The 25,452-nt window shown below is 42.2% G+C and overlaps 1 protein-coding gene across 2 annotated transcripts in view; it reads right to left on the reverse strand.

Annotated features, from left to right (window-relative positions):
- Window positions 1–9,747: 9,747 nt before the first annotated feature.
- The window catches only part of Drgx (Dorsal root ganglia homeobox), a 46,991-nt gene continuing 31,286 nt past the window's right edge, over window positions 9,748–25,452 (reverse strand). For both annotated transcript variants that reach the window (XM_066733384.1, XM_066733383.1), the window contains exons 2-5: window positions 25,028–25,379; window positions 20,206–20,411; window positions 16,430–16,827; window positions 9,748–11,873 (exon numbers count right to left, since the gene is read on the reverse strand). In XM_066733384.1, the coding sequence (XP_066589481.1) occupies window positions 11,387–11,873; window positions 16,430–16,827; window positions 20,206–20,411; window positions 25,028–25,112 (1,176 nt within the window). In that variant the 5' untranslated portion in view covers window positions 25,113–25,379 and the 3' untranslated portion in view covers window positions 9,748–11,386. The remainder of the gene's footprint in view (window positions 11,874–16,429; window positions 16,828–20,205; window positions 20,412–25,027; window positions 25,380–25,452) is intronic.

Below are 25,452 nucleotides of genomic sequence, written 5' to 3' on the forward strand. Positions count from 1 at the left end.
GACAGGTGATAAGCAACGTGCTTATCATGAAGTGACGCAATCGAATCTGATTGGTTGGAGATTTAACTGGCCAATCAGGTACGATTTCTGAGTAAGCTGCGTAATGAACTCTTCCAGAATGGATGATTTTAAGACTGGAGCCGTTTTGAATTTAAAATGACGATTGCTAATTAATTATCTGCATTTTTATAACCAATCAGCGATCAGCATTCTAAATTTAGCAAACAAGTCAGCATTAAGCATATTTAGACAACTTAGCACTAAAAGATAGCGCTGCTTAAAATTAAGACGCGTCATGATTGGTTCGAATTAACAGAATTGAACAATTATAACATAGCGTTGTTTGCTTTGCTAATAAAAATGTTTTCTTAAGATGAAACAGCTTTAAAAATAATCTACAAATAAAGCCGTATTGTTGCCCAGAATTAATAGGTGCTTTTGAGGACTCCCTTAAAAATAGATAAAAAATAAATTTCACACACAGCACTAGGATCAGGAATGTAAGACATTAGAAAGTAATATTAATAATAGGCGTAGTTGCGTGCGTGTGTGCGTGTACGGCAAATATGGAACGATGTAGAAGTACGAACTTCTTTTGTTTTTAAAAGGGAACTGTCAACGAAAGTGAGAGTAAAGTAATTGTTCCGTTGAATCAAAATCCTGATTTATCAGTCTAAAATTGATTTATGTCAGCAATTATGCTTTTACGATATTAATGGTACATGACTTTTCGACTTAGTTTATGCTCAAGAATATGTGGGTAAAATTAAGAACATCATTTCTGATACATCCTGTATATTTTTTTGCAGCTATACTCTGAAAGGTTTTCACAGGCAGATCTTGTCAATACATAGTGTTACTTTTAAAAGACTCCAAAGCATGCACATAAACAAACATTTATTTTTAACAAATTTGCAAAAGGTTGAATGCAATAATTTGATATATTTTATTGTAATTATGGAGATACACGTTTTCTCGTATCTATGATTCGAAGTATTTTAAGTGACGGGCTACATATAAGGAAAATTTATGCAGAGATGCATCTTGATTTAATGGCTTTGGGTTCTTATTAATGATTCTTAATCCGCGTACTATGAGAAGTCAATCTGCGAAGCATCGCTAATCGTTTCCGTATAGCTAAATCTAAAGTCATTTAACGTCGTTTCCGTACATCACTACTCGAATGAATAGGGTCAAAACGCCATGAGCGTCTATTAATTTGTCACGCCGGAAGTCGAGGGTGGAAACTCCACAACGCAATACTTCTCCGCCCTAGCTTTTCTTATCTGTTTGCCCTCCTTCCGGGTTTTCCGCCAAATCCAAGCAAGCCAGTTTCGTAAATATATAGACATGTTAACAAAGAACTGATAAAATAAGATTATAAAGTTATCATTTATGTAAATAATATCTTAAACTAGATAAATAAAAATTAAATAAATAATAAAACGTTTTATTTATTTATTTTTTCTAAGACATATTATTACGATTAACCGAAGTTTCGATAAATTCAGCAAGAGACGAGAAGATTTAACGAATAGAAAGATGAAATTATGTGTTTAATCGTAATGGTTAAATCGTTTGTAGTTGAACGGGGAGGGGGTGGGAGCGTAATCGCAGGGGCGTCTCAGTTGCACTCAATCGAAATATTCGAGTGCCCCGGCGCTCGGGGACGCCTGCCGTCGCAATCTGGTCGTCACGCCCAACCTTTTCTGCTCCACTTATCTCTTTATTTTTACCTACCTCTATCTTTCACGATTCCTTATTGCTCCCTTCGAATTTCCTTTGTGTTATTAATTTTCGCAAACCGTCTTAAAATCAACTAATCAAAGCTTCAACCGATGTTATCAAATGATTTATCACATTTTGGAATAATATGCTTACTTTTTTCTATAAATCTTTTATTACAATTACATATTAGCTTTAGCATAAATCACAATTCTAAAAATTTGCTATAATTTATACCATCATGTTCAATCCTATACGTCCTTCAAGTATTATACAAAATATCTTATTTTATAGCAAATTTCTAACTGCATATTAAAATATTACAAATATTTTTATCAAACAATAATTTCTTCAATGATTTTATTTTCTATCAAACTTTATAGATAAGAATCACCCTAATTATTTAACAATTATAATATATATAAACAGCGTATCAGAGTTTGAAATTGATCTCTTTGTATGCCGATAATGTTTCTGTTTTGCGCCAATAGGCCCGATTATTTCTATCTGGTTGCGTTTTAGGTGTTATTGAGTGGGAGTCTGCAAAGGATCGTCAAGTAACCGGAAATATTTCGAGGACCCTTCTCTATACCCTCGGTAGCACCCCAACATTGCCGATAGCTTTGTGAGTAATGCCGCACGTGCCGGAACATCATTATATTCATGATCTCATACATAGGCAATGGCTTTTATATCCACTATATATTTCGAACAAAATATTCTAGGCGCCAAAACCTACTTACCGTGTACCTTTTTATATCCGAGTCACGCTATAGTCTTTTTACTCTCGAACAAAACTAACTTATTACTTCCGTTAATAATATTTCCATGGAACATCAACGGGACTATACATAGTACACCATATATTTTACGGTTTATCATAATATTAGTCCACCGATAAGTACCTGAGATAGTTAGAATTTTGCAAATTGGATTGTTTTTTGTATCCAAGTTAGTGAAATTTAAGTATAATAGAGTCAAACGCGTAAAAAGTTCACGAGTGGAAATTTAAGAGGGGTTGTGTTGGTGGAGATAGAGATGAGGAAAAATGGAAGAATGGTTTTGAGGGGATTGGGAGATAGTAGGAGAGGATCGCGGTAGGATATAAGAAACAGCGAGCGAGCGAGCGGGGGGGGGGGAGAGAGGAGTGGGGTAGTAGAGAAGGGGGAAAATCAACTTTTATTTGGCCGGAACGTCGTTAGGGGTAAGTGGAGGACCGAAGGGTGGCCGTACGTAATGGCGCCCTCGGTCCAACCAAGACTTGCCTCTGCCTTCCTCCTGGCCTTCCGGCCTCTATATATATATATACCTTCGTCTATCCCCGTTCCCCCCAAGACTTTTCCTTTCTCCCCACCCACAGCCACTTCCAAACTCCTTCCATACACGATATACTCTTTTACTTCATTTTCCGCCACTCTCATTCCTTCCTCACTTTTCTCCACAATCCATAGGAATTTCAAGTGGTTCGATCAAAGATGCGATAAAAAATTATCCTCTATATTCTGTGCCATTTTCATTATTAATACAATATCGATAGCATCTATTTACACCAAATTACTAATCGGAATAAATACAAAAATCAACTGTACGTGAGAAATACAGAGCCACGTGGGGGCAGGTTGTGTCCAACGAGCATCCTAGTGATTCTAGATCCAGTGAAAACACGAGTATAATCGCCACTCCCACCCTTCCTCAATTTTCCCCACAATTCCTATACAGGAGTTTCAAGCGTTTCGATCAAAGATTCGATAAAAAAGATATAATCCACATTTTGTATAGCATTTCCATTATAAATGCAACACTAGCGGCATTTATCACAAGAAATCGTTAATGGGGATTTAACCATGAACAGCGTAAGAAGAATCGAATGTAGAGATCGAGGCACGTGGCTGCAGCAGCAGGGTGTCCGACGAGCATCCCGGTGGTCCTGGACCGAGTGAAAACACGAGTATAATCGCCAGTGTGGCTCCCTAATGGAATTATAAATTTAATACCGAGTGGAAAACACACCTGAGTCTGCGATGCCCGGTGTTCTTGAATATCAGTCTGGCCAGTTATCAATCCTGGCCGAATACCCGTTTCCATCGCAGCTCGCTCGTAAATTTTAATATCGGTAAATTTGAATTAGCGTAGAATTTATCGGTGGTGCTCGCTTTTCTTCATAATTATCGCTGCTATTCGCGGCTGACCATTTATACGAGCGTGCAGTTGGATGGTATACGGTACACTCATCGGTATATCCAATCTAAATTGGCCACCGACCAATCGACCACTCATCCAATTGGAATTTGCCGAGCCATCCAACCTCGACAGGTGAATTTATGCTGGTCGCCAGCTCGCTCCTTCTAATCGAACTAGTGTTAAAAACGATTAAATACAAGAACCTCCTGTTTTTCGCCATTTGCACACATATATACGCGTACAAACGGTGTTGTAAAACTAATAGCGATTGCACCACCTGCTGATCATTCTTCATTAGATTTTACTCCTCTATATATTTGTGCCACTGCGAGTTTAATCCTCTTGCATACATAATACGTAACAAAATACACATGAATAAAATTTGTGAAAATTTGTTAAATCTTCATCCTTCCTCCGCAGGAATCTACCTCATTTTCTTCGGTGTCTGTCTTTAAAATTGCTTTTCGTTCCTGTCCTCCCCTTCCTTTCTTTTTTCATTTTCTCTCCATCACCGTTTCTTTTCTCCTATTTTCTTCCTCCCTTTTTCCATTACTCTGCGCCAATTTTTCCTTCCTCTCTCTCTCTCTCTCCCTCTCAAATTCTCCTCTCTCCTTTTCATCGATCCATCCTCTCTGTCTTTCGATTGGATTCCCGCATGAGCAGAGGCTCTCTCGCCCCAATCACACCGTGAGCTACTAAGTGCGATCCATTACGCGTAATGGAATGCGCCAATTATAACATTTGCTGAATAATTGGCGAACGCTTGGCTGCACTTGGATGTGTTTGTATCTCTGTGTACGTGTGTGGGAAGATATATGCGAGTGGTGGTCGATGTCGGGGGAAGAGTAAGAGAAGGGAGGGGGAGGGGGAGGGGAGGGGGGTAGTTGAAGGGGCGGGGGCAACTGTTCGATAGCTAAACCCACCGCACGAGAGGGCAAACATCAAATAAATCACTTAATAAATTTTGCGGAAGTGCTGGTAAACTAAAAGGCCAGCCCAGCCTCTCTCTATACAAGCACACGTTTGTGTGCGAGTCGCTGCAACGTCGATACAGCCGTTTTTTTAACATCCCACCTTCCCCTCCCTGCACTGTACATACAGAATATTCTCCAAACTCTTCAGTATGAAACAATAATGTTCTATACTCTCGCAAATTAACATCCGGTGCTAAATTTTTCCTCCCCACCGTGCACGAAAAAACTCTTCAAGTAATAAATCGTTGATTGGTTCAATTAATAGCTTTATAAAGAAGTTACATTTTATCCCACTTATATATCGACTATGAATATACGATTTGAGTATAATTAATAAATTTGTAAATTAATATTGCTCTATTATTCTTTTGCTTATGAACACATGGTTGAAGGTTGTATCTCTGGAAGAAAAAAGATTAAAATCCTGCACAGTGTAATATAATTTTAAAAATGAATAGCGTTAAAACGAGTTATGTGCTAGTATATATGCGGTAAGCAGGGACTAAATTTTTACGTAATAAATCGTTGATAAGTTTAATTAATCGGTAAATAAAGAAGTTACACGCTCCTCCACTTGTGTATCGAAATTGATAAACTCCTGAATGAATTTCACTCTATTATCCTTTCGCTTATAAATCGGACTATCGTTGAGTTGCATCTCTGGGAGAAAAAAGCTGAAATCCTGCATAGCATAATAGAATTTCAAAAATGAATAGGATTAAAACGAGTTATAAGTGTATATGTACATATATATATATGCAATAAGCAGGGAGTAGAATCTAGTGGCTAGTATGGGATATATCGCGTAAAAACGCAGAGGAGCCTGGTCAGGTTGTAATCGAGTTTGGGAAGCTGCATTTTTCCATCAGCTAGACCGAGGATCAAAGTGTAGAACGGCGCTGGTGACACCGTTGAATTCGAGGCTTCCGGTGGACGAGCGAATTGGGAACAGGGAGAGAAAGAGGATAGGCGTGCAATTGTGACGGGATGAAGGGAGACGGGGAGATTTGGAGAAAATGACGTTAGTGCGCGTGTTTTCGCACGATCCAATCCGCGGTGAATTAACCAACCGAGGAAAACCTCGTTATCTTTGAGCCGGCTGGTCCGTTCCAGCCACTTCCGGTTCCGCATCCTCGGAGTAACGCTCTTTCTCAATTAAGCAGAAATATTCCAATTGATAAATTCTGTCATAGGATACACTCGTAAATGGAAAATTAAATCTGCTCTATTTCATTGCTGCGGCAAATGGCGATATAATCGTCGTTGCAAGAAAACTCATTGGAGTATATATATATCATTATAATTATTGTTTAGCAAGAATTTAAATAAATTACGGAGATATATATATAACGAAAAATATAATTATACCGTATAGAAATAAAATATACTCGATATAACATTGAAATATCATTCTTAGAAAACTTTTCGCATATACTTTAACAAGAGTTTTCTTTCGATATATATTTTACACTTTGACATTTGATTTCTTCATGGGGAGAGCACCGAGGAATTCTTTAAAAATTGTAAATGAAATCTAGTCTATTCCATTAATTCAGCAAATCGTAATGGAATGGTCGTTAGAGGAAAACTCATTGGCGTGATATTTAAATTCTTGCCGAAGAAGAATTGCAAGCGTTGCAGAATCTGTAAGTATATACACGGAACGTGTATAGAATATGTAGCCGGAAGGAAGGGAGAAAAAGTGTTGGTGGTCGGTGGAGGAAAAGGGGTTGGCTGTGGAGTGAGAGGGGGGGGGGGGGATCCTTCGAGTTGTGGTGCAGCCACGAAGTGGATTCGAAAATTGAAAATCATTGCGGCTCCTGATCCCCTTAGTCTGGCCAGACAACCACGATAAATTCACCTCGACGCCCTCGTTGCCACTGCGGGTTTTATCCTTTATAAGGCGTTATACCGGAGATCCCAGGACGTGCCTCCTTACGCCCCGTTCTTTGTCCAATTCGGAAGGGGCCAGGCCCTTCTTCCCCATTTCCTTGCGCGAGATCCACTGAAATATATACATCTTCCGTGTACCAGTCAGTCCATCCAACTGCCAACATCGCCTCGATGAAATTCTTCCACTACACCACTGTTCTATTCCCACTGCAAAACCCTTTTACAAGATTTCTTCATTTATCAAGTACAAATTTACAATGAAATTCCTTTCTTTCTCATACTCATCCCACATTTCCTCCTAACTTGTATTATAGCTATCCCAGCACGACTCGTTCCTCTCCTTTGATCCTAAAACACAATCACGATTATATCCTTGATAAATATTTGATCTTACGTAAGTTGATATTTCTCTCTTGTGTCTTCCTCCCTGGGAATTTATAATTATTCATATCGGGAAACTTTGCAAGTTTCGCGACTCTGTGCAATCAAAATATAACTGCAAAATTGCTTTTCTTGCACTGTTTATAGTTTTCTAGAGTCTTTGGTGTTTTCTTTTCTGTCTTGAGATACAAAGAGGAACTAGGGAATTTGTCTAGATATTGTGGAGAGGGAGGGGGTGGGAAATGAGAGGTGGTATAGTGGGAGGTTTTAGCAGAGCGTTGTAGGTCGACGGTCGTAGGGCGTGTTCCGTTGGTGGTTGGCGGCTTTGACATGCAAATTGGCTGACAATGAATTTCGTAAAACCTTTTACGGTGACGGACGCGGTGCTGAGGCTTGCCGGGGGTTACTCGGGACCCTCTCGGGGCTCGAGGTGGATGAGAGGGATGGCGGCGCACCAGCTATAGCGCAAGTCGAGCTGCCGGAAGACGCCAGACGACGGCACCGATATTAATCACTGTCTACCGGCATCAAGATGCTCTCCACCTTCCCGACCTTAGCTAGTTTCTGATATACCGAAATCTGTTATACTCCTCCTAGAGCCGCAAACTAATCGCGTGCCGTCAGATCCAGATTGATTTACTCGCCTTCCACGAATAATCATTCCTCCGGGCGCTACGCTGCCCTCGAATAACCAACCAACTGGGATATTCTTCCAAAATAAATTGCTGCCCATCAATTTTTATACAACTTGCGATAAAAAAAGGGTAGTTTTATGTTTTTCTAATATTACGCTTTCCGATAAAATTCCACCACTACTCTGTGTTAATTACAATAACAACGTCTCGAAATGCAATTTTCTGTTGTGATAAAATATATAAATCTGATTAAAAACTTTAAAGATAGCCTTGGTACAAGCGGAAATATTCGGTTATAGAATATTTTAGAAAACGAAGGATTTTATGACGAGAAGGAATCAATTCACGATCAGAGCGAGGGGTGAGTAAAAAAAACTGGAATGGATCAAACTAGCAGTGGAAGCTGAAATAGAATGAAGCTTGATTAGTTTTAATAAAACGAAGGATTTTGTTGAGAAAAAAATAGAATATTAGGATCGCAGCGAGGTGGTGGGTTTGAATAAAGCTGGAACGGATAAAGCATTTAAGGAATCGAAGCTGAAATAAAATCAAGCTTGATTAGTTGTAGTATAGTGGGAGTAAAAAAACAGAGAAGTAATCTGGCGTTAAGTCTGGGGGTGGCCACGTAAGAAGTATCAAGAGACATCGTTAAGCGTTGATCGGGCTGGCGTAAGTGGTCTGGCGCCTGAGCAGCTCACCCTTCACCCCAAACTACCCCTTCCTTCTACCTGCACCGGCTCTATCCAACGGATCCAGCGTCTCACCCCCTCCCCCTCTACTCCGCCTTTCACTCAGCCTCTTTTACCCCATGCACACAGTTCCGATGTCTCATCTCTTAATATTCTCAGCGAGTACGAGTCTGGTGGGTGGGGAAGGAGGGGGGGGGGGGGTAGAAGTGGGGATGATGATGATGAAACCGTGCGCAAGGGGTAGTGGGAGGGGGTGTAGCGAGTGGCCTCCACGGGAATGGGGGATAAACCATGATGTCGTTGATTAATACGGTTTAGCAGTAAGTGTAACGGAGTGTGCAGAACGCGTCTCCACCCCCACCCGTGGAGCGTCAGGCCATCGAGCTTACCACCACCACCAGTACCACCAGCACCGCTATAACGGTAGAGGGTGCACATCCAAGTACGCAGCTCGCTTTCACCACTAGCAGCAGTAGCAGCAGCAGCAGCACCAGCAGACAGCATAGCCTACGAGGGAAATTTAGCCCCCTCCACCCCCGAGCCAGCCGGAGCCACGTGCCGATCAATGGCGTCTTGTCTCTGGTTGGTTGAGCCGGGAACAACCCCTAGTCCTTCGCAACCCCTCCGCTGCCGGGAGGGTTGATCCCATAAGAGAGGGCGAGCTTTTCTTATGAGGAGCATTGATTGCCAACAACCCCTTCTGCTTTCTATCTCCTTTATTCCTCCACCCCCCTCCTCCTCCTCCCTCCCCCCACTACACACACACGCATACCTCCTCTCCCACCTCCATTTCAACCCCCACCCCTCATTCAGCCATTCTCTAATCCTGCCCTCCTGTTTCTACCTCCTTCAGACTGGATAACACTTCCCGAGTCGTACGCTGTTCACAGACCCGTAAAAGATTCCTCCTGTGTGTTTATACCAAAGTGAGGACGATTCTTCTTGGTGGGGGTCCAACCAACCTCGTGTTTTACTACTGACAAAATGGGGTCCCGTGGTTAATCGACTGTGCTGCTCCTCGAACATCCTCCTTTTCCTCTTTGCTATTCCAACATCCCTCCCCTCCCGCTCCTCCTCTTTCACTTTTTCTCTTGTGTTTTCTCAATTTCGAATCTTCCATCTTTCCTGCTTCTCTATTTTTCTTCGCGTCACAAGTATTCGTGGTACGATATCCACATTTTTCCAAATGAATTTGTAATTTTTCATCTAATTTATCTCGTTATATCTGTTTGGCAATTTTTGTATACCTTTTCGTTGCTGAGAGTATCATTATTTATTAATTGCTTCATATACTTTATAAATTATATTTACAGGCGAATATTTATTATATATTATTATTAAAGCATTATATATTTTGATTAATTATTTCTTCTAGATTTTTAAAGCTTGTACATCGACGATTTATTTGTACCATGAAATAATCAGAAATTGATTAATGATGATAAAAAGTAACGATAATACAAAATGATGTTTTAAATTTTTCTCAAGATGGATATTTCTTATTTGTATATAATTTCATGAGGATGAAAGGATCGTTTAATATTGGGATTACCACGAGAGAACAAGTTTATTCGATATCTCACTACCACAATTCAGACTACATAATAATCACTAATTCGTAACGTGTTTATTAAACTATTGTGATTAGCAGTGACAATTAACCAGGAGATAATATACAGGTTTCTACAGGTAGCTATAATCCTTGGCTACATTGAACGCTTCCCAATCCAGACTCAAGCTGGATTTGTGTGCATTGCTATAGGTACTGATTACGAGAAAAAACTATTATAATCCTTGAAAATATCAGTCATCGATGACAAAAGAAATTCATTTCATCGTAAAAACCACCGGCTTATTAGAAGATATTACAAGAGCTCTCTTATTATTGAAATACGTGAAAAAATTACCTTAAATCGATGACCAAATTTTCAAATGGCAGCAGACACTTGTTTTTACATATTGCTGCTCTTTTATTGTTTTATTTGTAAAGATTATGTTTATTACGTTTCGCAGGATTTCTTAAGGCATAGTACGCGTGGCGCCGTCTTACTAGGTATCAGTGGCTTAATCAATCTCGACTTTTCGATTAATTGTCCGGACGAGAATATTTATGGTTTACTCGGGTATTTTACTGCTTAAATAAAACAACGACAATTTCCTGATTGTTAGAGGATACTTAACGATCGTTGATGACTCAATAATATTGCTTTTCTTCGCTTTATGTTTGTCCACTGAGTTTAAAAATTAAAAAATATATATATACCGTTCAGTATACATAAATTTACAGTATCAATACTAAGAATAAAAGAAACCCTTTCTCAATGGAAGAAATATCAAGCAAAATCAATAAATCTCCGAACACGTTTAGTCCTTTTTTATAATGCACAAAAGGCACATTTTCAATTTTATTAAAAGGAATGAAAAAATATAGGTCTCTATTATTGGATGAACGTTTGAAACTCAGCAATATTGTTTCTCAAAGTACGAATATTACAAGTCTAGCAGTAGTCTTTTTGATCCACAACAAAATGCACCTGACAAATGTGTGAGGAGAACCTATTCAACAATAACCCGTCCTGCAAACTACTAACTATCATACGAGACAAATTCATCCAGCTGCGAATCATTATACCCGAATGCACGATTAAATACTACTCTTTCATATCGAAATTTTCCAGTGCTTACAAATAGATTTGATTAAATTCAAGTATCATCCTCACGATTGACCATTGGTGTCGGTATCGAAACTTTGTCAATACGAAATTCGCACAAGCTCCTTAAACTACGAGCCTGGGTTGTCCGGCTCTGATCAACGCTGTCCTCTTGCTTCCAGCTTCAACGTGGCACACTGCGCGTATTAAGAAGCCCGTGCATTGTGCAGAATTATTCCTGACAGTGTGAGAAGATCCTATGGATCCTCCTTCGTAGTTGGTTGTATCTGGTGAACGACACTGGGCAGATGATGATGGTGCTCGGGTCTCCTGGAGAGGCCGAGTAGCGGGGGCAGAAGAGGAAGTGGCAGAGGTAACGGAAGTCCTCCGGAGAAACCAGCCAAGCCACCGAGCAGTGCAGATGCTGTCGAGTGTTCCTGAGCCTTCCTCCTCAATTCTGCTAAGCTGCTGCTTCTGTGAAGCTCGCTCGCCCCAGGCTTGCAACATCCGCAGAGGGATCCTGGCCAGCCAGCCGGGGACCAGGACAACATCTCCTGAAGACTCCCTGGACGGTGCTCGCTGGTGCTCCACAGCGACGGGCTATTCGAGGTCAATGAACTCGGTGTGCTGCTGACCATCTTTCCACCGAACAATGGTGGTGAAAATTGTGCTGCTAAATGGGGCGAGAAGAACAAAGAGGTTGGAGGCTCCACTGGCCTGAAACCTGCTGCTGCGCCCTGAGAGCTGCGGACGATCAAAAATTCCACCACATTCGGTTAGAGTAATACTAAATGCATCGAGGAATTTCTTATACACGCATGCTTATATTGAAAAAGGGTTATTTGTTCAGCGAATGGTAGCTTTAGTCTTTTTCTACGTGGCAAGGAAGAAGTTGTATAATAATATTAAACATATGCAACTGTATATAAATGTATCATAAGGTGGGAGAATGGAATTGTTGAAAGGATACGAGAAAGAGGTCAGAAGAGACACAATGCTGAAACCTGCAACTACCTCCTGATAACTATGGACTAAAAATTGGACCATATACACAGTTAAGTTAAAATCTAAAACGTGTGATTTCTGCACACGACAAAGCAGAGGTTCCGTAGTATCGAACGTATGTATCTGCAGATGTACACATCATCTGCAGTGAGATTGGAAATGCGTTGGTAATTGGAATTGCTGATAGGACACGAAAGGGGGGGGGGGGAGGTAGATAGGAGTTAAGGGATGGGGAGGGGGTGTAAATGAAGGAAGACCAAGGGAAGGGAGGCGAAGGAGAGGGAATGGCGTCTAACGCGATTAGCACGCGCGATGTTCTGCATCCGTGCGATGCTGCTTTGAGTCGCTGATGATTATCTCAAATATTAATCGCAAATATTGTTTAATTAATGTAACGAGCTCGGAAGAGAGAGGCTGGTAGCGGGTTTGGCAGCTAACGGCATCCAGGTCGCGCGGTTCCGTCAGTTGGACGGGTACGGTGTGGGGTAGGGAAGACTCGGGGTGGGAGGGAGGGGTAAACTGGGGGTAAGGCTGGGGTAGACGTTATATCCTGGGGAGGCAAAGTCTGGATTTTAGTGTATAGTCGGAGAGCTTCCCCTACCCCGGGCTGGGCCATCCTCAAAGCGGATCGGCTAGGGGATTCAGCGGGGTGAGTATGGGGCGTATAAGGGGTGGAATGCCAAGTGCTTCTAGGATTCTTGGTGGGGATGTAGAGCAGGGATAAACGAAGTGGGGGTGGTCTGGAACCGCGGTAAGCGCGATAATTAGTGGCAATTAGCCGCGTAGCCTAGCATGCACCTTGCTTACGTGTGCCCGCTTGCTTCTCTCACCTACAAACGTCTAATTTGCCCCCTTCCCCGACCCCTCCCCTCCCTCAACGTTTCTCCTGTCTGCATCCCTTCGCCGACGCTCTACCAACCGACTAACATAAGCTCAAGACCCATCCTGGAATATCTTGCCCCCAGCAGTGATATCGAGTTACGATGCATACGCCACGTGTATACACCCCCCTTCAACATTCCCTCCGAAATACCAAGCCCCTTTCCCACGTCATCAACATATCACGACTAACCCAACATTCTCATCCTACCCCGAATACCAATTTCCATACGAATCCCTCTCCGCGAGCTACTCTCAACCGACTTCCAATTTTCCAAAGTTTCACACGCATTTCACTTTAAATTATTCCATTAAAACATTATCTATATATTGTCGAGTGCTCCTTCAAATAATTCCTCGACTTTGTCCCTTTGACAATTTTTGCTACAAATACACCAAGAACTCTTTTGCTTTTTGATATCTTTTTAAGAACGTTGTCTGCTCTCCTTCATTTTCTTTTAATATAAAAAACAAATACTTTGTTACATTATTCTATTAAAATATCGTCTATTATACAACATTTCTTCTCGAAATTGTTGCTCGACTTTGTTCCTCTGAGAGTTATCAGTGCAACTATATTGAAAGCTTTTGTGTTTTCCGTTGTATATTAAAGAACGTGGTCCAGTTTTCTTTTTTCATTTTCTTCTAGTATAGAAAACGAATGTTTTTAATTTTCAACGAGAGGCCAAAGTAGGCTTGCAGAAGTAAACACGTTCTATTAACGTTCGCCAAAGAACTTCTTTCATCCCCTAATTCATCCCAAGAAACCGTATATATACGGCCATTAATGTAGGGCTATTAACTCGAGAGCTACATTCATTTTTACCCCATTGATAAGCCTAACGACTCATTATCGCAAAAGGAAAAGTTTCCAGGAAAAACGGAAAACTGCTTACGAATAGTCGTGTGCAATATTCCTAGGTACCTATAAGGAATGAATTTTCTCTTTATCTCGCTCTAAACCACGGTATACGATACAACCACATTGAACCGTCCATCTACTTTTTAACCAAAAGTTTAATTCCTGCTCCGAGTTTTCTCGAAGATCAAGTGTACAAACTTGGTTACATAACGTCCCTCGATAAAGCCCAGCAGTTTCTCTTCGACACCGAGATCCCTACCTGATATTGAACGAATAAGCCGATATTTTCGATTAAGCAAAGATACGTTACACGATCTGGAAATTTCTTCAAGAATTAAACAGACCACGCAATTTAAAGTTCAATGAACCCTACGTAATCAATCGTTAGGACCGCGGTTGAAACAAAATATAAAACTGTTTCGCGATAAATTGATAGAAATGCAAGCGCGTTAGGATTGTCTCTCGGTTCAAAGAATGAATTTCATTGATATTTTTAGGGCCGAGCGCTTCAGCCGTCGAAGAAAGGTAACGAGCCGGCTATATTCGTAAGGTGAAAGCCTCGGATGAGGGGGAAAGGGGTCGGGGGAGAGGTAAGGAGAAGGCAAAGCTTACATCCCCGCAGTCGAGGAGCTCCCGAGCGTCTGAATAAGTGATAAGGATATATTTACGGCGAGCGGTTTTAAATAAATTACAACTGCGGAGACGGCGAAGTAGTATCTCTCCCCGCCTTTCCAGCCGAGACCGTGGAAAAACAGCCTGTTCCTACTACTTCTCCCAACACCCACCCACCTCGCTCCCCCTCCCACCCATATCCGCCGTATCTACTTATATCGGCCATCCCCCGTCTTTGTTCGCCACATGCTGGTTCCTCTCTTATTTTTCTCTTTTTTTTTTCCTCCACCTTATTCCATCGCTATACCAGCCCTCGCGCGGATTATCAAGTCGAGTCTGAATCTTGCATCCGTTCACTTTTTTATTCCTTCACCCCCTGCACCGGCTAATGCCGCGAAGACCACTTACCGAAACTCGACAATGTTATACATAGATCACCGCAGATTTTCTTTGGATTAAATACTCGCTGCTGGAATAATTCTCCAATCGAGTGTGAATTTTGCTTTTGTTCGCCCCTTTATATCCGCGTTGAGTGGTTAATACCGCGATGACCACTCTCGAGCTGAGAAATATCGGATTAAAGGAAGGAATCGTTTGGCACTGAGCAAACATCTGGATTTCATTTCGATTAATTTTTAGTGATAGAGAATTATCACGAAATCGACTCTGAATCTTACATTCGTTCACCTTTTCATTGTACCTTCGCTATGCACTAGCTCCAAAGCCACGAAGACTACTTATCAAAACTCTACAATGTTATAAATAGACCACCGTAGATTTCCTTCCAATTCATTCTCGCCGCTAGATTCTACCAGGCGGAAACTTATAACTCTGTGAGAAAAACAAACTTTCCAGACTCTCGTGTAGCAGAGCGAGGCAGTATTATTTTGCCTCCCCGGAATATCTTGGAATTTTGCAAGAACCTCGTTAATCTGTTCCTCCAGAGAGGTAATTGCCAAGTTAACGAATACGAAATGATTGAAATTTTTAAGGAGAATATGTTTTCAGGCTGAGGGACGTAAAAGTTGGGAAAAGTGCGAGGGATGAAATATCCGTTAATAAGGGGAGAAGCGAAGGTACGATCTTTCACGTGGAAATTGAAAAAAGTCGGAGCCGAGGAGAGGTGGGAGGAAAGTCTGTAGAGCGAACGGGGCTGAGAGACATTAAAGTGACTCATGGCGTAAATCGTTGCATAGGTGTGCGAGACGTGGTTAACGAGGCGACGATTACAGCGATTTTATAAGTAGCTGCTCGGAGTTTAAGGAGTGTAAGGGAAACTTGGTGTGACTCGGTGCGAGAGGCAGGCGCAGCCTGTGGCAGGATTTGAAGGATATAACATCCTGCCGGTCCCGGAGTGGTTTAATGGCGCGTGTCGGGCTTCCGCTCGACGTGTTCAGCGTTGCTTGCTGTGCGGCCTCGTGGGGGTGGAGGGATCTTCCAAGGGGATCAAGGGGACTGGAAGGAAACGGAGGAAGAAGCGAGGGAGGACTGCTGTGCGAAATACGTAACTTTCGCTTATCCTGCCAACCGAATAAAAATCTACAAAATGGAGAACCTCCACCGCCGAGCGAGCATTCGGAGCCAGGAAACTCTAGTTGAACGCAAATCGCGAGGGAATTAAATAATGATGAATCTCGCCGAGTTTGAAATATATAAAAACCATGTACTATATATATATTTATTAAAATAGTTCGTCTCGTTCGTTTTAAAACGGAGGAACCAGAAATTTGGTTTGAACGATATTGAAGGTTCAAGGGGGGAGGTGAAAAAAGAGGAAGAGGGCCAGAAAGATAGAAGCGGATCTTGGCAGACGGAGCAGGATAAGGATCTTTAGTGAGGTATTGTTTGGGATTCGAGGGGTCGCTGTGGCGGTCGGCGGGTGGCAGTTGAAGGGTTAGGGGATTTCCTAAAGACGTAAATAGAGAAGAAGCTAAAAGCTCACCTCTCGACGGGTGGTCCGAGACCACCGACGGTGCTGGTGGGCGGCGGCGGCCTTATTGGGGTGGGGGGTGGCGTCGTGGCGCCTCCCAGGGACGGCTGAGTTTGCTGGGGTCGCGGGCTGACCGATGCGGAAGTGGTGCTGGGGCTCCTCGAGGCAGTCGCGCTTTCCCCAACGACATCCTCGCCGTCCGGCGCGCTGCTCCCGGTCGTTCCATCCGGGTCGTGCCCCGTTGGCGACGGTCCCGCCGAAGGCGAAGCTACTACCATCCCAGACGACTCCATTCCACCCCCGCTGCCTCCACCACCCCCACCGCCACTGCTACCACCCTCTCGCTTCCTCTGCTCCTCCTTCAGACGCTCGCTCTTTCTCCATTTCGCCCGTCGATTTTGAAACCAAACCTTCAATCACACCGCAACACAATTTCCCTTAATTAATCGCCAATTAATAAACCTCCAATCCATCCACCCACAATATAATTGTAAGAATAATTAAAGCACTATTTTCTCTTAAAATTCTAAAATCTTCGGTGGGAGAAGTTTCAGAGAGACGTGGTTTGATAGCTCCAACTGCAATTAAAAAAAAAAAAGGTTGAAGAGGCTGGCGATGAGAGAATTTTGACTGGAGGCAGCTGAAGAAATCTCGATTCCTCTGCTACTAGCTCCTTCAAACCCTTACACTTTTTCTCTCTCATCACCATTTCTCCCGTTAATTTTCAAGTATATAAAAACCTGCAATTACGCGAAGACGCAATTTTCCCTAATTAATAACTAATTATCACAACAGCAGATTCATCGACGATATCAAAGCAATTCTAGCTAAATCTCTACTTTGACCGATTTAAATAGTTCTTTATAAATTTTGAAGGAAAGTTTCAGAGACGTACTGGCTGATAGCTCCAACTGGAATTTGAGAGAATTATGAGAGTGGAGGGGCAGGAGGGTTTTGGCTGGGGGCAGGTAGGTGGAGGAAGACCGTCGGGGGTGTAATAAAGTCTATTTCAGTTGGTATTATGTCAAGTTAGTCTCGTTAGTGGAACTCGAGCTTTTTAAAAAACACTCGGGGGCAGTGGTTGCTGTCGGCTCGTTGAACATGCACGACGGAAGAGCCACTCCTCGCGCGTCCCCAGCATCCCCGCGCGGAATGTTCCTCGCGGTATGCAATTATCCTTCAACCATTCCCACATCGCATCGCCTCGACTCGACACGCTTCCGTCGCCCAACGCCTCCTTCTCTTGCCTTTTACCGACCACCTTTCCCTATCCACCCCCACCACCCACCCCCGTTATCTCTCTATTATTCATCAACCGCCGCTTTTCATTTATCGTTTAGCCTAATGCACTTCATCAGCTTTTACTTGTCGCGACTCACCGCGCATTCCTCCGATCGATCACCCACCGGCATTATCCTCGAATCCTCTCTACGTTAACGCGAAAAGAACAAATCTTATCAGCAAACTCGCCAGAGGTGTCTCTGCGCGATAACAATGTTGATGTATTCAGCTGAATATCCGTACTTTGCGCATTTCCATTAACGTAGGCTTTATATTTCGAATTATCATTCGGTTAACCTTGCACCACCCGACATATTTTATTACGTGCGAGCTGGCCACGGTAATTTTATATTTTCGCATTAACCACATCGAGCAGGGGATGATCAGCAGCACCGTGATAAGAATATTTTCTATCGTCTGATTCTTCGTGTCGTAATATAAATGAAAGTCAATTGGTATGTGGAATGAACGAATAATTATTTTATTAAAGAAGGGGGTCTCTGTGACAAAAACCTGGTTAAATTGACAATAATTTTTCTGCGAGAGATGGCAAATAATGTATATTATGGTATATCTGATGGATACTTTGCAAGTTTCTTGAAAGAGAAATATAGGGGAGGGGGTGGAGGGGGCGAGGGAGGGTGGCTTGGAAAATGGTTTAATAAAATAAATACGATGAGCAGGGTTCCAACACCGGTGGTTCCAGGAGAAAGGAGGGGGTAGTAGCGGCAGACTGGTAGATATAATAATATCCTAAGGGTTGCACGAGCGAGTAATAGCTGGGAACAAAGCCGCGATTCTCTTGGGAATGGAAGCTGCCGCCGCCGACGCCGCCACCGCCGCTGCCGCCGCCGACGCCGCCACCGCCGCTGCTGCTCTTCTCCTTCTTTATCCATCTACAACCACCCTCCCCCTCTTTCCCTCTCTGTACCAGTTTTCCACTATAGCCCCTCTCCCCTCCCTCTCCTCTCTTTCTCCATTCCTTTTCTTCCTCTTTATTTTTCAATGCGAATTTAATCCGAAATACGTTGCTAATGGCGCGTACGAACCCACTTTGCCCCCGCAGAAGACCATTTGGCCCGACTAGCATCCTCCTCAACTCTCTTAATCAATGCCTCTTGAAAATTATTTAATAGAAATTAAAAAGTCACGAGAGTCCAGTCTCCGAACAATCGACTGATCGCAGAATTATTCGCAAGGTCAAAAAGTATAAACACCTGTGATTACATTGAAAACAAATGAAACTGCTCGAACCTTTGAAATGTGTAAGTGAACAATTATTGTTAATGGAAGAGCAGAGGCACTTTGGAAAACAAAATTTAACGTTGTGTGCGAGTGTGCGTTGTACGTGTGTAGAACGTGCTTCCACGAGCTGCCCTTCCCCCCTCTCACTAGATTCTAATTGGAGTAGGAGAGGAGGACAGCACTACATAAACGCGCCTATTTGTCCATTATTCCAGATTCCCTTTGTCTTCCCTAATGAAACAATGAGTCTGCGCCGTAATTGCGTCATACTCCAGGCCCCTCTATCGTCCCAGCCCTGCTCCTTTATTCTACACTCTCCTGACATCCAGACAATGGCCAGCCTAAGTCCCGGATCTCCTTCGGGAGCTTTTATTTTATCGATATAGCTACTTGCACAGTTTCTCTATTTACTCTCTCACCTTTCCCAAACAGTATCCAATTTTCAAAGAAACCCCGCCAAATACCATTTCCAAATTTCAGCAAAAATTGTTAAATCCTTTTGTCGATTACGAGACGATTGATCGAAGAAAATCCTCATATAAAGAGTGTTAAAAATTTACAGTCTACGTACCTTTTTTGTGAAACGTGTTTGACGATTTCGAGTGTGAAGGAATAATAGTGCTAAATGGGGGAAAAATGTGGGAGAAACGAGGGTTCGACGTTACCGAGGTTCCAGAACAGGATTTCTGGCGCTGGAATCGGTGCTACTGCAGGGATTCTCAGTGCGAATTACCGCGCCAAGAGTAAATATGGTGGAGAGAGGATGGGTCTGTGGAGTACAAAGTAATCCCGGAGATTACCAGCTTAGTCTGTCAGAAGATTACGTCAGGTTGAGGGTGTCGGGTCGCCCCTTGGGGCCCAGACCCCCTTCCTTTCGTACGTCCCTGCGACTACCTCTTACCAAACAACGCGAATACACCACTCGTCGTTATTATATACTTGTACATATTTGCGAATTTTTCTCATTAATTTGACTATCCCTTTCTTGCAAATCTCTCAAAAGTGTATCAATTCTGACATCGATCATTGCAATTTGGGCAATTATAGTCGTATTTTGCAATTGATATCAAAGCGCTTGGGAGAAAGCATACGATGGAGTGATATCGTACAATCTCGCAAGCTCTTCTCGCTAATTAAACTATTTTTTTCTTGAAAATCTCTCCAAAACGTATCAATGCTGATATTGAAAATGATGATTTATACAATTATAAACGCTTATCTTTGGCAATTATTAAAATGAAAGCATTTGAAATGATTCTAACCTGAACTCTGGCCTCGGTAAGATTGATCTTCATTGCTAAATCTTCCCTCGTGAAAACATCTGGATAATGAGTCTGTGCAAAGGCTGATTCGAGCTCCTCGAGTTGCTGGAGTGTGAAGGTTGTTCGATTCCTGCGTTGCTTCCTCCTCACGAAGGAATCCTCGCCCACCCCGTGCAGTGCTGGATGATAAGCCGAATAGCTGGTGTCTGAAAATAAAAACGCTTATTACTCTATATTATATATACGTATATATCTGAACAATTTCCAAAACAACACAATCAACTCAATCATTATTGACGAAAATGTTCAAAAATTTAGAGATGACGATAAGGGTATAAAAAATGTAATTTTCAGGGAAGAAATTTGGATATAGTTTACAAATGAAAATCACCATTTTTCGAGGATAAAAAAGCGTATTGGACTAAAGTCCTCATTATTATGCTTGATTTTCATATGCAAATCGAAATGATGTCATGCTTACAAACCATTAGTTGTCTATCTATATCGATAATACAATAATGTCATAGATTATACATTCAGGCTACACATTGTTAAACGTTATACTTTGTTCGTAAAATATTTACAGGTTCGATTATTCGAATGCTGAAGCTTCCAATTTGCAAGTTGATTCGATAGTGCATGGTGGCGGATTCTCGTCGATAAAATCGCGGAAACAATTATTATATAGCCATAATAAGAGGAGTTTGACGAATGGCGCGAGCAAAATATGGCATACAATACAAGAGGAGAGGAGGATATATCAGAGGGGGTGAAGGTTACGAAGCCCGGAACTGTTTATCAATGATGCAGAGCAATCAGTACTATTAATTACCATGGCGCTAAGCCCAGCTTAGCGAAAAACACAAATTAATTTCCTAAACTCATAAAAATTCATACCGTTCTCTCGTCGAACGACAAGCCGGCTCCTCCCCACCCCCTCAACGTTTTGCTACCTGCAGGTGGGGGTGCAACGGCTTCAGGGCCGCGTCTACCCCAATCTACCACCCCCCCCCCTCCCCTACTCTTCATAATTTTCCATAACCATCTATGAGCATCGTAATTTTGTTAAGCTTCTTTTCTCAACTCCTTCCATCTCTCTCTCACAATTTTTCATCTAATATCTTCCACTTTTTAGTCTAAAATCCCCAACTGCAATTATTATACGCTCGTTTCTTCGCTGAGTTAAAGAGACTCGTCGAGATAATTTTTCCATCATAATTCTTGTCTCTTCCCCCTGCACTTGTTTCGTCGTCCTGTTTTTATACTTATAAATCCTTGCAATTTTTTTCTCTCTTTGCCTCACACACGCTCTACTCTGTCTCTCATGGAAATTCGCGAGATATCGTCCCCTGCGTCATGTGCAAAATTGATGCCGCATGAATTCGCCTGCGTGGCCCATGCATCGCGCAATTAAGCCTCTTGCTACGAGCAGCCGCCCCGCGTGCTTCAATGCAAATTATCGGAATTGCTCAGCTGAGCTTCTAATTTACCACGCAATCTGACGTGTAATTTTCGATTGTTTACAATAGTTGGAAATGTTATTGTTTCAGTGTGATATTGCTTTTTTTAATTAATTACTTTAATTTTCGTTTATATTACATTTCACTAGCTCTTGCGCTGCACTCCTTAATACAACAATTAACGACTCTTTCAAAAACAACCTGATGTTCATTCTTTAGAATAATTATTTTTCACAACGTTTGCTCAAAAGTGGCTCTTTCATGCCACTCTTCCCTTATATACTATATACCACAAGGTGGAGACAGGAATTTTAGCAGCCATAGAGGGAATTCAAAGAGTGGAGATTGACTGATAAATAAATTTACCGATGGGCCAAACTGAAATCCACTCAAGTTCTTAGATTAGAGTCAGCCGAAGTAAAGCTAGGATCCAGAAAACTCGTACAACTCATCGAGAGTCGGTCTGATCCAATTTATTAGGAACGAGCCGCAGCCCGATACACCAGACTTTTGCCCAATGATCCCATTCGCGCTACGCTCACTCACACATGCTAACACAACATTATCCTTCGCAGTCGTAAATTCATTATTTCATCTCTATAGAATCCTCCTAATGAAAATAGCATACTTTCATCAGGACAGATTTCTCTCTCTCTCTCTCTGCACATGGTATTTGTGAAGATTATAAACCGATAATAAAAAATTATATCAAGTGAAGATTACTTATTAAAATAAATAATGTAATATTTAAAATCATATAACGTACGGTATACGTGTATAAAAGTTTTTAAAGTTTCAGCAAAAGAATCACTAACTAAAAACACCGTTTAAGGTCTAAGATAATATTGCACAGAGAATTTACGCAAGTTTCAGTGATTTTTATAGTAAGAGAGTTTCTCGTCGAATAGCGCGAAAGCGTAGCTCGTGCTTTGTGTCGCTGTCGGCTTGGAACAAAGAGGAGATTAATTTCCAAGAGTCCTCGAAAAGGGATCGCACACGTGCCTGCCAAGCAACGCAGCTCCTGATCCTGAAATATATCGCCGAGAGTTCTTATCCATTCTCGACAGACGTTCGTTGATTTAGTAGCGACGTCGACGTTTCACCCGCTTCTCACCTTCAACCTTCAATTACTGCGACTCCCCCGAATGCTTTCCTTTCACCATCCAGCTCATAGTACCATCGTACTCTTGCAATCCTATCTTTGCTGATAACGCACACAAGTTAAAACTAAAAAGGGAAAAACCTCGACTCTCGACTTGCCTGAAAAAATAAATCCAAGTGAAAATTTGAGAAAAGCTTCGTTGTTAAAATAATTACGGAATATACTATAAACTGATTAACTGGAGCAGTTATATACATATAGAAATTTGGAATAACGAAATAAAGAAACGAAGAGTGAAAAAGGAGGAGAGTTTTGATGTGTGGTGAGTAGGTGTGAGAGTGACGAAGGGTCAGTGAAAAAAAACCTACACGTAGAGCGAAATCTAATGACACCCCGACCGTTACTAATGACACTGACGAGGTAGTTAGATGTTAGAGCAAATGTCGGTGGGTCTGGACTGTGGGCCGAGTGAACCCACTTACCGACTTATCACGTAGTTACCTAATCTGTTTATCCCAACGGGGGGGGGTGAGAGGGGGGCGCCCAACTGCCTACGCCAGGAAAGGGGCTCTTCTGAAGACTCGGGGAGGGGGATGAACCACTGCAAGGGCCCTTGGACGTCCCTGAGGACCCCCCCCTCCCACCTATTCCACTCTATACCCCGTCATTGGCCCCCTCGAAATCGCTCTCAATCATCCATCATGCACACCACACACTGCTACATTACGCGTTCTACATCAACCTGTGCTCAAAATTTCATTTTAAAATCTAATCCAATCCCCCCCCCCCCCCCTCCCTCCCATCCTTTCCCAACTATCCTTTTCTCCACTAGTCCAATTCCAAATTTATTGGCTTAAAAGGATATTTATATATTAGTGTGGCAAGTGCATTTTTAACGAACACTTTCGAACAAATTGATTTAACGGCCTGAAATCCAGCTGATTTTTCCGAATAACCTTATATATATATATATAATAGCGAGTTGATAAATAATAACATTCCTCGCTCGAATTCAGTAAATTCCAGGCTAAAATCTATTTAGTTTATCCAGTTTAATTTGGTGATTGTGTGTCGTGACTCACGTATATAATATCGCTTAATCGAATTTAATGGACCAAGAATATTGAATATGATCTAATTTCGTCTAATTTGGCAAATTAAAGGCGATTAAGACGATTGAATGTAAGTTAATGCTGTATTCTTGATATTCTTAATCCAGGATTGAATGATTTCGCTTTTAAATGTAGAGCAAGGGATGAAATGTTCTACTTAAATTCAAAGATAGAATTAAGAGTCGAGGTTGATATCGATGGTTGTTGGATTTAAAAGGTTGATACGCGCAAGTGGAATAGAGTGTACAACTCGATGGGAAAACTACCGATGAATGGACAAAGAGTACGCAAGGAAAAGTTTATTACACAATGAATTATCCGCTATATGAATAAATTGATTAATCCCATCAATAAATTTTGTTTGCCCTTGTTGCAATAAAAAATTATTTATCCATTGAGAAAGTTGCCTCGGTGTTTCGGGGACCTCGAGAATGAGTAAAATCGCGAAGGAAACACGAAGACATCAATTGACGACGGTCGAATTGAAAAGGTTGATAGGTGCGAATGGAATAAAGTGTACAAGTTGATGGAAAACGATCGGTGAATAGACAAAGTACGTCCAAGTTCCGGGGAGCGGAGTGAGCCGTCGGGACGCAGTCTAACCGGAAGTTGGTTCCAAGTGCAAATTAAGTTTAGCGGTCGTCCAGTTTGTAGCGTCCACTTTGCGTAACTCGGTCTAGCCGGTAATGTAACTTCATCGATGTGTTCCGCCAGAGCAAGTGCCGGCACAATCAATCTCCCACTTCCCCTCTTCCAACCCCTTTCTCCCAGTCGAGCCACATGCACACGATACCTAAACAAACTTTTACATTTCACTACACACCTTGTATCTACAATATATAAAATGCATATAAAATACTCTCTGCTTCTGGAACATTTTCCAAAATATATTTACCATTCTCGAATTAATATCGAGAGTCGTCGAATCGGGTCGTGAGAAAATGAAAAATCGAATCAGTTTGGAATGATACTCGGGGGACGGGGGACGGGGGAGGGTGGAATTCGTTGGATCGAATTTTAAGCTGGCTGGAGGGTCTCGTAAACAATTGTCTGAGCAAAGTGGGATTGGTAGAGCAAGTACGTACTATATACATATAGATAGCAAAAAATGAAATCTTCGAGAAAAAGAAATTTATATATATACTTACATGGATGGGTCGGGGCGAATGGGTACTCGAGGGATGGTGGGAGTCGCGGGGCCGGGAGGCCCGGGGGGCAGTGATAGCAGAACATGCTTCCGGTTCTTGAGACCGCACCACCCCCCGGCCCTACGGTACTTCCGCCGCTCGGCACCTGCGGCTGACTAGACACCGGTTGCTGAGCTGCCGTAGCAATTGCTTGCTGTTGTTGTTGTTGTTGCTGACCCGTTTGATTGACTTGCTGCTGACTAGAAACCGCCTGACTGCCTGTCGACTGAGACTGTGACTGTGTCTGTGTCGTACCCTGGCCAAGGTGATGACTATGATGATTATGGACCTGATGAGCTTGAACGGATCCAATCTGAAACACAGAATCCCATTGTCGGATTATTCCTCTGAATCTTCCAACTTTGCCTCGCAGAAATAATTATTTC

Source organism: Prorops nasuta, unplaced genomic scaffold, assembly GCF_024137725.1.
Source record: "Prorops nasuta isolate Cenicafe-Biocafe unplaced genomic scaffold, Cenicafe_Pnas_1.2 PNAS00010, whole genome shotgun sequence".
In the NCBI taxonomy this organism is placed as follows: domain Eukaryota; kingdom Metazoa; phylum Arthropoda; class Insecta; order Hymenoptera; family Bethylidae; genus Prorops; species Prorops nasuta.